Source organism: Fusarium proliferatum (assembly GCF_900067095.1).
Source record: "Fusarium proliferatum ET1 genome assembly, contig: FPRO_scaffold004, whole genome shotgun sequence".
Taxonomy (NCBI): Eukaryota; Fungi; Ascomycota; class Sordariomycetes; order Hypocreales; family Nectriaceae; genus Fusarium; species Fusarium proliferatum.
The window spans coordinates 2,916,656-2,930,513 of NW_022194793.1; the positions used below are offsets into that span (position 1 = coordinate 2,916,656).

The 13,858-nt window shown below is 48.7% G+C and overlaps 2 protein-coding genes across 2 annotated transcripts; one reads left to right on the forward strand and one right to left on the reverse strand.

Annotated features, from left to right (window-relative positions):
* Positions 1 to 8,336: 8,336 nt before the first annotated feature.
* On the forward strand, positions 8,337 to 8,651 carry FPRO_05113 (uncharacterized protein; the record flags this gene model as incomplete). Its single annotated transcript, XM_031230695.1, has 1 exon — positions 8,337 to 8,651. One exon carries the CDS (start codon positions 8,337 to 8,339, stop codon positions 8,649 to 8,651), a length of 315 nt encoding a protein of 104 aa, XP_031080806.1.
* A 1,808-nt stretch (positions 8,652 to 10,459) lies between these two features.
* Positions 10,460 to 12,306, reverse strand: FPRO_05114 (uncharacterized protein; the record flags this gene model as incomplete). The annotated part of the gene is made up of 2 exons (XM_031230696.1): positions 10,460 to 12,109; positions 12,169 to 12,306. The coding sequence occupies 2 exons, from the start codon at positions 12,304 to 12,306 to the stop codon at positions 10,460 to 10,462; spliced, it is 1,788 nt and encodes a 595-aa protein (XP_031080807.1).
* Between the last annotated feature and the right edge of the window lie 1,552 nt (positions 12,307 to 13,858).

Sequence of the window (13,858 nt, forward strand, 5' to 3'; positions counted from 1 at the left end):
GAGGCGGAGGTTGCGTCAAAGGAGCCTACGAAAACACCAGGCGATCCATAAAAAGGCGTTCGTTTGTGCAACAAGGCAGTTGTTCACCCTTGAAATTGGCCAAAAATGAAATATGTTACGCGTGTCGAAAATCTGTTCGAGTATCGGGTTTTCGTCGAATGTTGCCGTGCATTCAGTGCCAAAGCCCGGTGGAATTTGTGACGTCGCGAACGAAGCGTTTAGGTAGTTGGCGGCGGCAGAATTACTCTCGTCAAGTATTAAAGAAATTTGTCTTTCGCACGGGGCGAACAGGCGGTGGAAGACTGCCAGGCGAGGCGTGATTCAGTCAAGGTTTTATCGTCGAGACTGGCGGAGCGGATCGACTCGCGGTATTCGAGGATGGTGATGGGCGACGGGTGAAGCGTCTAGAAAATGTAAAGTAACCAAATAAAGTCGAATAAGAAAAAGAAGGATCGCCAAGGTGGATGCGATGGTCGTCGAGCAAACAAACGGCAAACACCGTCAAAGCTGAAACCCAGCGAGAGGAGAGGAGAGGGGAGAAGGAAGAAAGAGTCGAGTTCACCGATCGACCTAGGGCGGTGATGGTCAACGGTTTTGGTGTTGTTTTGGTGAAAAAGGTCGCAAGCGCCTCGAGTTGGGGGTTCCAAGATGGCAGCAGGCACCTCAGCAAGACCCAGGTAGGTAAGTAGTGAGGTGGGTGTGGACTGTGGAATTTGGGCGGCGCCGGGCCACTAGCACTACCTTACCTTGCCTTGCCTTACTACCAAGGGACCCTGGTCGCCCGAGCCATCCCGGTCAAGTCTGGTGTAGTGTATGGGATGTATCTGATACCTTTTCCACTCTGTCAATCTGCTGTAGGTTTGATAGGCCAGAGGAGATACAGGGTCAGGGCGACTGCCGAGTTGGAGCAATTCACTTTTATGGAACTGACTGGACTGGACTGCTGAGCTTGACTGGGAATGACGACGACTTGATCTCGATACTGATGACGGTAGCAGTGAGTCAAGTCAATCACTGTATTTCAAGAGGCTTCAGAAGCTCAGAAGCAGCAGAGGCCATGAATACAGACGAAGAGATAAGACAAAATGGCCATGTGATGGATGATACAGAAGTGGCAGCGAGAATTCCTTTTTGGGGTGGATGCTCATCACTGACGGGAGTGAATGATCCAATATCAACAAGGCCCTGCTTCCAAGGGGCCTGTCGCTGAAGGGAGCAACAAAACCTGTGTCCTTGAACTGAACTGTCAAAAATAACTAATATAGATACCTACTGCATAATACTATACTTACCCGAGTCTTTTTGTCTCTTAGGATAAAGGTCTCACCTTTTCTTGTCTCTGCTCGCCTCTTCCTGTCCTGTCCTCACGGTTACGGCACTGTCGCCAAAACGAATTCCAATTCCAGGCACGAGTCCACTATCAAACTCTAACCCCAAGAGCGCCCCCATGTGTACCCTCAACCCCGTAGATCCCTTCTCTTCACTCACCAAATGTTTCAAACATTCAGCTCTGTTGTCCCATCTCCATCTTCCTTCTCGCCCACACGTGCAAATCGAGAGGAGCAGCTCATCAACCACGTAGACAGAAAAGAGGTCGATGGAACTTCCAAGGTCATGGTGGATAAGGCAGAGTCGCACTAGAGCCAAGAAGAGACGACGGGGGGCATGGACAAGCGTCGGCAGGGCGCCTGGGCCTGAGCCTAGAGGGAGGCTATCCCTGAGCTGGACTGGCTCCGTTGGTGTGCGGTACCAGTACCTGACCGTCTGTCTCTTGTCTCTGTCTCTGTCTCTCTCTCAAGAGGACAGAACCAAGAGAGAGAACCCTGAGGCTTTGGGGGAAATCTCACACTGCACAGCCTTGGAGATGGCCTCGTCCAGGTACGTAACCATACCGCCATCTGAGCCATGCATGTCGACTGCCTGCTGCTGCCGCTTCTTTCAGGTGTATGCGGCATTCATTCTCAGCTTACAACCTGTTTCTCTTCAACGTCTGCTGTCTGTTTCACAGATGTTCAGCCCAGTGTGGCATGTAGGTTTTTTGTGGGCGACCCCTCCAACTCATCGCCCTCTACCTAGGCCTAGGTATTTCCCTTGAGCATCCATATCCACCAAAGGTTGAGGCGTCGGTCGCATGAGCTAATGGGCGGCGTCTATCCGTCGTTGGACGGCCGCTAGAATCATTTCTCCAAATCAATGGACGGAACGGTACAGCAAGTAGAGTGCGATGAAAGTCTCTGCCATGCGTGCTGTTGCGTGCTTGTGCTGTGTTGTCTCTCCTACCCACGGATACCTGTGGTGTCTGGGATTGGCAACAGTTGAAACGAATGGCACCGAGCATCAGAGTAACGACCCTTGATCTCAACGGTGCACGGTCTAGCAGAACGTTTTGCAACAATGTTTTAAAAAAAAAAACCCATGGCATTGCTCAATTTCAATTCATAAACTCTCTCTCCCTCTCTAACTCCCTCTCTCTCTCTCAACGTTGATCAACCTTATATCGCCAAACAAGGTGTTGGTCAAGGATGTACCGCACATCAGTGGGGGTAGGCAAGACGTCGAACCTCAAACGGAAGTGAAGAGGAGGGAGAACCTGCGACAAAGCATTGGAGACAAAGGTGACACGCTTGCACGACGGGACAAGAACAAGAGGCACATTCACATTTCGACGGCCCTGTCATTGGCCGAGGGCCCCTGTCGAGTCGGAGAGAGGAAGAATGAAAGAAGACCTAATCGAGGTTGAAAGAAATATCTCAACAATATCAGTCTGGACAAAGCGAACGCTGTGGCTGAACGTTTTTTGTTCTCCTTATCATATCAAAGGTCGAGGTCAAGTCTCATTGCACCCCCGGGACTGGGACTGCGACTGGGACGGGGACTGGAGAAGTCCTGGTTGTTTGAAAAGGGCAGGCATCCCTGTTCCCCTAGTCTGGTTGGGGAATTGTGAGGGCGCCCAGGTACGGTACCAGGTACTTTGATGGACGCCAGCATTGACAGAGGATGTCCATTTGTTCTTGTCTTCCATGTTTGAAGCCAGTCCTCGAGCACATTGCATTGTGTTTCTTGCATGCACATACACACACAGTTCTATTATAGGGTCTCGTTCATTTCAACTGGCTTCCAAGGGCAATCTGAGCATGATCAATCAAGATGCACTTTCAACAGGCTGCAGCGGCATGTCTGAAATGCAAGGCAAGGTAAAAAAAAAAGAGAGGCGGCCCACCCGGGTCCAATGTATGGAAGACTTCCACTCCCACTTCCACTTTCACTTCCACGTACTTTGCCTTGCATGAGGGAAGTGTTTGAAGGTGGTGGGATTGGTAGTTGGTGGTGGTGGTGGGCTGTCAGTCACTGGCCTTGGCTCGTGGATCATCCGTCACCTCAGCAGGACATGGTGCGACTTCTGACCAAGTAATGAATCGCCAGTAAATGGTGGTTGAAAGATAGGAGAGTTCCTGATGCTGAGAGAACAATTGAATGAGATGTTGAGCATCTTGTTTACGGTGGTGCTTGTGAATGGGGAGAGATTGACGGGGGTAAACAATAAGGGGACCCATTCTTGTCAAGGGATCTCATAGTCCAAACTCCACCTCATCAACGACCTCGACGACACACCGTCCGTCCGTCAAGCCAGAAAACAGGCAGTAGTTAAGAAGAAAGGACTTGGAGGAAACTGTGGCTTGGGAATACACTCTCATTCAGATATCTCATGATCATTGAAGTTCCCTGAATTCTTCAAGATCTTCAAGATGAATCTATGAGCATCTGCTGCTAAGGCTACGGTTCCATGGAAAAAAGAGTTGGATGCGGAGATGCCACGAGGCCCGGGATGTCATCGTCACACACGCTCACTCACACCGGGCACTGACAGACATATTGACTGAGCATCAGCAAGTCATTTCTTTCATCTCCTTTCATTTCATCAATAAAGGGGCATGAAAGAGTCTTCTCTCGATCATATATAAAAAGTAAATGCCGACAGCACAATCAATATGAATATCTATCCCAGACCATTCTCATCAATCTTCCAAGTCTCTTTTATTTTAGTCTTTGAGTCTCTTGAGCTTCCCTTCTCTTCCCGCCCTTGGTCGCCTCACCAGGGAGCGTGGTCCTAAAATCCCTGCACATGCCCCCATGTGCATCTGGGAAGACCCCCGTCCGCTCACACCTTTTTTTGGAGGCGCGCTCAGTGTTGCTCTCATCGATGGATGGTTGTGATAGTGTGAGCTGTCGGCGCGTGATTTACTAGACGATCTTGAATAAAATCGACAATCTATATTGCTCCCACTTTCAAAATTCGAGATATCTTGTGTATTTGGCCCTCTGAGAGCAGAAAACCTTGACATCGAGGAGGATCAAAAAGGTGGGAGGGGCCCTGGTCAGGCTGGCTTAATGCCGTCACCACCATTACCACCAATTCATTCATCTTTTGGTGGTGAATGGTGGCTCCTGGCTTCTAGGCTTGGGTGGGCTTAGTGCCACCGCTTTAGCTTCAGGCCAATTGGCCAGATGAAGAAAAACCAGGGCAGTCAAGGGGTCCTCATGAATCTCCATCTTGCTTCGTTCAGTCAGTTCTGACTGATTGCTGTGCTTGATCTGGGATGGATGTTTTACAATGATAATGTGATATGGTATCAGCAATACCACCATGTTTTTGTCTCACCCTTATCATGAATGTCTTGACATATGGGTACAGCAGATACATAGATATGGACGTCAATGACTGTCAGATTGAGTTGGGCATCTCAGCCCTGCCCAACTACCTCCCCTCGTGAGGTGAGGTGAGGAAGTCGAGTCCAGTCCAGTCCATCCATCCATCCACTCACTCGAGGCGGAGAGGTCCTCATTGTTACTGTTACTGTTGTTGTACTCCAACTCAAGTTTCAACCGCTGGAGCACCACTGAATGTGGATCTCTGATCTCATCTCATCATCACTCACAAACCATTTTCTCGTTCTCGTTCTCTTCGTCTGTCAGCTTTACACCTGAATTGCGTTCGACGTCTCTTTTCAGCCTCGATCCAATAACGTCAAACTTTGCATGGTGTATTGCTCCCCTTGCTGACCATCAAAGGGAATAACTCTGGTAGCGTCGAATTCTAAAATCGCCCGGACCCTGGCATTTCTCACCTGGTCTGGCCTGGCCTGACTTGACTTTGATGACCTGGGGGCCGGCCCTCCAAGACCCAGACCGACGGGACTCGAATTGGGATTCTCGATCGTCCCGCTTACGATCCAACCGTTGGTGGCGTATCTCTTTCTCTCTGTCTTTGTCGCCATCTTTGCTCGATAACTGCGTTTGTTACAGCGGTGAATGAATGATTAACCAAACATACAGATACAACTGAAGTCGAATTAACTTGGCTGTCATTCATATGTATGTGTATGCAAGTCTTGGTTCACCTTCCTTTTTCTCCTCTATTGTTTCTTTTTTTCCTCGCAAGTGATTGCCCACTGCAACCTTTTTAGCGCCCAGCTGATGAACCACCCCGTAAAAGTCCAAACCAGTCCAAACACATGATCCAGCTGCATCTCCCGAGACACACATCACCCGGGAATCCTATCAGCGGTTCTGTCTCTACACAAAACCAGATAGTGTCGTGTCTTTTTGATCGCGAACCATCCAATAGGAAATTATGTTCTCGCGGGTATTTTTTTTTTCTCTTTCCTTCGAAAGGGGCACGGAATATGCTGCAAGGTACCAACAGACACTGAAGCCAGTGAAGTGGAGGGGACATCTACCCTGCATCAAAAATCTTTTTGATTGACGCTGCCAAGACGGACGGTCAATTTTAAGAGAGATCTTGGCTTGTATGGAGAGAGCTGGACTTTAGGCGTTCGTCTTGACTCGTAATACGATTATTGTGTAGCTGATGTACAGATGCTCCTTGCGTTAACCCAAGCTCTTGGTACGGGCAGGGACAGATATGTCGAACATCCAGTCAGAATTCACCGAGCGATATTGTCCTTTTCACGCGACTCGCAGGTTCTGACAAGTGCCGTCGATCTATCATCACCGCCTCGATAGCTTTACAGCCTTGGAATCTACTGACCGCCAACATGAGAAGATAGACCAAGTACTGGTTGGACTGCCGCCTCTCGTATGTGGTAGCAGAACACAAGCTTACAAGTCAGGCTGTATTTATTGCTGTCTCCTTCGTTTCTTTTTGTCTTATTCTGCCCAGCGACGATCCGCTTTAGCTCCCGCATCAACATGTGGCTGGTGAGATCTGACAACCAACCCCACCATGTTCCCCAAATGGAGACTTTTGGCCCTAAGAAACTCTATTGAACAGATTCGGATGATTTTTTGCTTCTCAAGACGAAACGTTACTCTTAGCTGAGGTCTGTTATTGAACTTTGGTAGCTCAATGGCATACGAGAATCTCACCATCTCAGCCTATGACTGCCTCATCACCAAGAATAACACTCGTGCTACCTCAGTTTCAAGCCGCTGCCTGAATTGCGTGTATGCCCCAAAAGTATGTAGGAGAATGTCTCACTGCAGCTCCTCTCTGCTTGAAGAACCCCATCCCCTTTCCCTTCATTCGCCTCATCCTGCCCTGCTTTGTCCGCTCAGCCATGCTATGCCATGCTATTCCCATGCCCCTGCAGCCGGTCCAAGAATCAGCCTGTGCCGTGCGCTTTGACATTGGCCCACGCCCGGCCAAATCCGTTCGTTCGTGTTTCTTCAGCTTGGATGTATCTTTCTCTCTCATTCTCTCTGTCTGTAACATGTCTCTCCAGGTCGACGAGATATACTTGTTATTGTTGATCTGCGTATGCGTAAACAGCTTGACTCGCTTATAATTACGTCCCTGCCAGTTGGCGACGCCCACGTAAGGAATAGTTCGTGGCCTAGTTTGTGATGGTCTTGTCCTAGACAGAGCCGATGCCGTTTGGCGCCGGGAGGCTTTTGGAGCTATTGTCTCTAAATATTTTCCTCACCCTTTTTGGTAGACTTGCCTGAAGAGGACGAGGACGAGGACGAGGACGAACAACAAGACGAACAATGTACTGTGGACTTTCAGCCCGGCAAACATCGCATCTCACTTATTGTTGTGGTCAGACCCAGACCCGAGTTGGTGGTCGAGTCACGATAGAACCATGAATGCCGAATCGATCACGTCAGCCAACTACGTATGTTGGGGACACCAACGTGGCTGATGCCCCTGACATGTTCTTCCGGCTTCAGGCTGATAATTTGAATCAAGGGGTTATTGTTCACTTGGGAGGCCCTCGGACTTGAAATGAGCTTTAACAGCATTCATTTCAAGGCATTGTACTGTGCTTTGCAAATGAGATGCTATAGTCAACGTTCAATATAATAACCAAGAGTCTAATTGCATCCAACGATCGACCCAGCTAGCCGGGAGCCTGTGGGAATGGGTGGAATGTGGATGGAATTCCAAAATATCGCCACAGACAGGGGCAGGCCAATCCATGTCTGCTTGCTTTTCCTCTTTTGTCGTGCTGCATCTTAACAAGTTCCATCGAGACGCATTCACATGATTCAAGCAGACAGATTTGGACTCTTGTTTCAAACGGTTACGATGCTGCAGATTATGGATAAAAAGAAAAGATTCACCCACAAAAGAGAGTTTGTTTGACGGCGCAGAGAATAGAATGTTTTAGAGACAACGAACGAGCCTCTCACACGTGTTGAGAGCTGTCGCTGTAGCTGGATGTGTCGCCAAGAAGCGAAAATCAGGGTTCCGTGACAGGGAACAACCCTGTAGACGCGCCATGAGCATCTGTCAATCAATCAATGAGGGATCCATTTTCAATCAAATTGAACCACAGGCAACATTTCATTTCAAAAGGGGCACAGCAGCAGAGACGGAGACAGAGACAGAGACAGAGGGCTCAATAACTGCAATTGCCACAGAGTTCAGCGCTCTTCGTTTCAGAGGCTGGTTTCTCTGCCTGTCTATTCTCCCGCTATTTCCATGCCTGTCAACCTGTTCTGTCTGTCACGTTTTGACCATGTCAGTACTGTCTAAGAGGAGAGCCGCCCTTATTTCATGTCTGCAGTAAACTTTGGAAAAGCACAACTCATCGTGTAATAGACAACGCTTTGATTCAGTGCCGCATCAAACTTGACATTGGAACGGCGTCATCTATCAAGCCTCAATCGTGATCTCCCAGTGTCTGGCTCTGTCTGTAACACCAGGTCGAGCCAAAGTTTCACAATCACAATCACAATCTACGTCAACATCAGCTCATCACACAGGATGGACTCGCAAAGGACGAGAACCTGACATCACTAAACAAGCCAACTGTCAAGATTCGACCGAATCCGGGAGCGCCACAGGGTTTGCACCAAACCTTGAACTGGTCATGGGCGAGGCCATCATTGATGTTGTACCAATCATGGGCACCGTTGGTTCTCGACTGTCAAGCCCTTTACCGAAACCTTCGCAGACGGACGTTGAAGGGCTTGACTACCTGAGTGGTTCTGCAAGGGCCTTGATCGGCTGGGCTGTTCTGAACGGTGTGCAGCAATTCAGTTCCTGGGCTAGACCTGGCCAGGGCCTAAACTTACGATGCCTAGGTGTTTGTACTGGCAGCTGTCGACAGTACACGCTGTGCTTACAGGTTGTCGATATGATGCCTGGTGCAACAGAAGAACTACCAACTGATGTGGGAGGATGAGGGACTGTGATGCTTTTCTCAAGTCGCACCTTGGCGATGTTGAGACTCAAGTGATCCTTCTGTCCACCAAGTTAGGTGGCTCTCCCAACGCCCGCATATCCTTTGACTTGTGATGGCCTCTAGAGACATTATCGAAATGATCGGCTCGACTGGAATGCGGGAGCCCGATAGTGCCGCTCGTTCCTGATGCCATGATCACCTAACTTCTCTGAGAATTGTGGAACATTCCGAAACGTTTTATTAGACTTGTCAAACTGGCACGTTTGCGGGACCAAAGTTCCATTGACTACATACGTTGTTGCTGGGGACGACAGTACGTTTTACAGCCATTGAGCATTGAGATGCCCTTGATGGACATGAGAGAAACCAAGCCAAATTTGCGTGGAGGTTCGCAAGAAACATATCTTCTTATAGCTGTAGGTGCTTATAAACATATGGTAGGCAGTATCGTGTTAAAGGGGACTATGAGAGATTCCCATTGAAACATCGAGGACTTCAGAAGGACAACCAGCTTCGATTGCCACCAGCCACGACGCGGGTAACATGGCCCTGATGTCGAAATGCTTGGCCTGTTTTCTTATGGGAAAATGCCAGTATATTAAATTTGATGCTGAGCTGGTAGAGCACTCCCGGTATTGACAAAGCCGGTGGCGGATGATGAGGGCAGATACTACCTCGAAGGTTTACTCTTTAAAGGCGCTCAACTTAGAAACACACATTAGTCTGGCATGTGCAATTATTGGCCGGCACTTTAAAATGCTAAAGATGTATCCTTACACTGACTGTTGTCAAGTTGCTGGCGACGTCGTTCATCAAAGACACAACCACCGAGCCATCGGTTTCGGTTGGCATGGGATCTCCATGAAAGCGACATAACTACCATAAATACACCCATGAAGGGAGACATGCTAGCTGATTTGATCTCATGTCCGCTATGTCGCGTAATAAAGAAGATGTTCGACGTGTGTTTCAACGAAGCTCTTGTGTATAGTATGCGTTGCATAGCTAGAGTCTACCTGTAGAGTTCGAATCATATTTTTTTTTGACACTCTCGAAATAGGATTTCAATATGAACACACACAGACATACAAGAATAATTAGGAGAAGATAATGCATATGCTAATCTCAAGGAATATTGCGGTAGGCATTTCATGGGCTCCTTTACCTCTACAGACAGCTATTTGAATACCATCAAATGCTGACTTGAGGTTTAGATTCTGATGTTCTCAGTTTAACCTTGAACTGAACTGAACTGCTCACGGCTGCTAATTCTTAAGTATTGAAGAAACGATCATTGGCAACCTCAATGTGCTACGTTATGGTTACCTAGCGGTGCGAACAAGTGTAGCCGCACTCCTACGTGCTTCTCATTGAAGGAGAGTAGTGCATGTACTGAGATAGTGGTACCCGAGGTGGTTGATCAAGTATCAATCGGGTCTTTTGGAACATATTCTCTTGATCTCTCGATCTCTCTTGTTCCGGGACCATCACACACGCCTAGCGATATGTATGGAAAGTCATGACCGACTAGTCACACGACACGCGATGGAGGAACATGGATGCGGAGAACACATTACCAATAACAATAACAATAACTATAACTATAACTACACATGTACATTATCTTCCTAAATGCGTAACAGGTTTTCAGTATGCGCTACCGCCACTTTCATGATGGGCTTAAAACGGCAAACCAGATCCCAGAATACTCCCTCGCCATCATATAGAACATATAAATAAAGCACAAACTTATGATACAATACAAGATTTCAGAATCGTCTCTTTTAAGAACCGTCTGTCATGCTATATCAACCAGCAACAGCTCGGCCGACAGCACCAGCAATCTCGCCGAACAGAATACCCTTGAACACATTCTCGCCCATGGTCTGAGTCCAGGCGCCAGCCTCCTTGAGACGAGCCTTCCAGGCCTCCTTCTGTTCCTCGCCTAACTCCTCCCAAGTCTTGCCTGGGCCGTGAACGGATGGCTCGTGGACATCAAGTTTGAGTTCCGGGGCCTGGCCGTCTTCACCGGCAGTTGCAGGAGGCACATCACCTTCGTAAACAACCAGAGTTTCACCAGTGGCAGTCTTGGTGATATCGCGACCAGCAAGCTTGGCAAGAAATTCGTCAGCTAAGAAGGCGGCGGGTGGGTGATCGGGGCTGCGCAAACTGCCATGCCATGATGGGAATATCTTTTGCACGCCAAGAACTGGGCGAGATCCGCCATAGAGCTCGAGGACAGTTTGCGCAACGAGGGCCATGATAAGCGCCATGATGGCCATCGTGATACCGAGACCACGAGAGGAAACACCGCGGGACTTCATAGCTGTGACGTAACGAACTGGACGAGGAGGTCCCTTCGGATTGCGGGGAGACTTATCCACATGCTTCGCAAGGGGAATGCTATGAACAGCGACCGTCTTCTGGAGAGATGTGCTGGCGAGTTTGATGTACTGTTGGCGAAGGTTGTTCTTGGGTGTCTGGAAGTGAGAGAATGCCACTCCCGTAATATTGTCTGTTCCGTGGACTTCCTTGAGAGTGTGTAGGTGCCACATTTTGGCAAGCAGCTCAACAGTGCCGCCTGTTGTATGTTCCAGTGTATAGAGTGAAATGGATGAATCATGGCCTGCAATAGCGATGATGAACTGTGTATCGCCGAGGGCGTTCAGAGGAGAAGCTGGAGGTGATAGGTTCGCAACAGCAAGAGCAGTGGCAGAAATCTTCTTCGGTATCCTGGCGTTGATGGACAGGCGTGCATCTGGCTGGCCATCCTTGGGTAATCTCAAAGCCTGTATCACAACTCCGCTTCGCTTGGGTAAGTTGGACGCGGCGACGAGGAAATGAGGGCTGAGATAACGAATTGCTCGGAAAGCAGGTCGTTCGCCATGGTCGTCTGGCATAACGTATACCCGCTGTGGTTCGCTGGTCTCCTTGGCGCCGACATTGACAAGATACAATTCGTACTTGTAGCAGTAGGCAACCTGAAACTCATTCTCTCCTGTTTGCACAATATCCAAATCCTCGGCCTCCTTGTCTAGTTTCAGAACATTTCGTAGCTTGGCTATAGCACCCGCAGCGTCAAAGATAGCCAATTGGGGCTCCTTGCCCATCGCTGTAGCTGCAGCACCAGTCGATCCCGCAATGCGCAATAGTCGCTGATATGTATCGAGGTCAGGATTTTCGAAGAGAGAGGTACGCGCGATCTCTGAGATGTTGGCATCGGGTGTCTTAGCCCCAACGGCAGTGCGCAGCTTCGAAGGGTCGACGCTTAGGATTCGGAGGTGTTCATTCTTGCCCTTTGCGATGCTATCTGGGCTGGAGTTGACGCCGGCGTAGAGATATGTTGTCTTTCCCTTGCGAGGGCCAACTGCCAGGGACATGACGCTGTCTTCATCGCGTGAAAGGTTGATCTCTCCAGCTGTTCGTAGTTCTGTTTGAGAAACGCCTTCGAGGACAGTCTGCGCATCTCGTTAGTCCATTGCTATGCGCCAGTCATTACCCGTAGAAACCGACTTACAATTTTGTTTCCAACACCAGAGCGACCAGCACCACCTCCACCACCTACAACTACTCGGGTCGAATCCTCGGGGTCAAAATCGACGGCGTAGAGGGGGTAATCGAGCTGGATACTCGAGCGAGGGAATGGGGAGGCCATGGTGGCGATGAGGCAATGCCTCTCTTGTGGTATCTGGGAGCTTGCGGAGAGAGAAACTGTCTTCAATGGAGCCAAATTCGCAATGCGCCTGACAGATACTGACGTGACGTTGATCGCGGGGTGTTTGGTGTTGAGGTGACGCTCAAGGCCAGATGTCGAGCTTGGAGCTTCCTGGTTGGCCAGAACAGATCCCAGCCACACGTGGCGCCCACATGGTGTGGCTTGACTTATACAATCTTGGGACTCATTTTCAGATCAAAGAATTTGAATTAACCGGGGGGTTTAATTGATGTAACTATAAATTGAAGCCAAAGGGATGGTCCCCGCATCTTGATCAGGTATCTGCATGATTATAAAGAAGTGGTTGATCCCTGTTAGCTCTTGACGGCGCCTGATACCGATAAACAGGCGAGGTTTGATATTGATCAAGCATAAAGCGAGCACGACTCAGTAATGATGTCCCTAGAGAGATTGATAGCGGCTGTGATATGATGAGAGTAGCTGGCTCATTATTTAGTTTGTGTTTTACCCCAATCACTTTGAAATCTGCATCTTGGCGAATCGTTGAGTATCATCTTGTCAAAGCTATATCGGGTTATCTTGTATGGATCAACGACGTGCTATTGAAACTTGTTGTGTGGCTTCAGCCTTTCACTGCTGAACCTCATCATAGAACATAATATTAATTGGACGTAACGTAATACTGTAGAAGATACGATTGTTGCAAAGATGATACAGCGCTATTGACAAACTGTAAGCCGAGGACCTATGAATATTAGATTAACAACTCCAAGGCGTAAATCTAGAAACCAAAGGAACCATGGCACAGAAATCAGCAAGACATGACATGGGAGCCTTGAAGTTCATGTCCGTAGATCATGCATGTCACAGTGGCAATGAGTACAATTTGTTTATACGAGAATAATACCGTTCCCTACCCAGTGGCGAGAAAGCCTGATGCCAAGGTCCTCATTGTAGAAGGTGATTTAGTCCGAGTCCCCAAATTCAGACACGGTCAATGGGAATAAGCATCACGACGAAGCATAAATCCAGGGCAGTTCCTCTATTGGTCCATCACAGTGGCTCTGAATATTCAGCATGAGCGAGGCGTCAAGTAAACAACCATCCCATTTCGCTTTACCCCTTGTGCCAGACCAGATGAGGAGCAAGACAAGCAGGTTACACTTAGAACGGAATGAATCTCCGCCTGTTCTTTGATTTGGCTGCTTAACTAGCGTTGTTCTCGCAGCCATAGCTGCGGTGTCAGTTGACTGCGGCTAGCTGCAAGCCTTCCTTGCGTTGTGCATATAAGTGACTTGTCAACGACGGACCGTAGATTGTGAGGCAGAGAGCAAAAGAGGAAAGGAAGGAAGTGGAAAGTAACCCCAATACGCGACATATGTAAGCAGTGCTTGCATACGAGGCCTCCCTTTGCAATTAATTGACGAGGTAATGCTCTATAGCCTATAAACTAACGGGTTGTTTGCGCAATCCAAGGTTTAGAGTGCAGCACCTGGCGCCACAGTATGCAGAACAGGGCCTCCGTTATAGG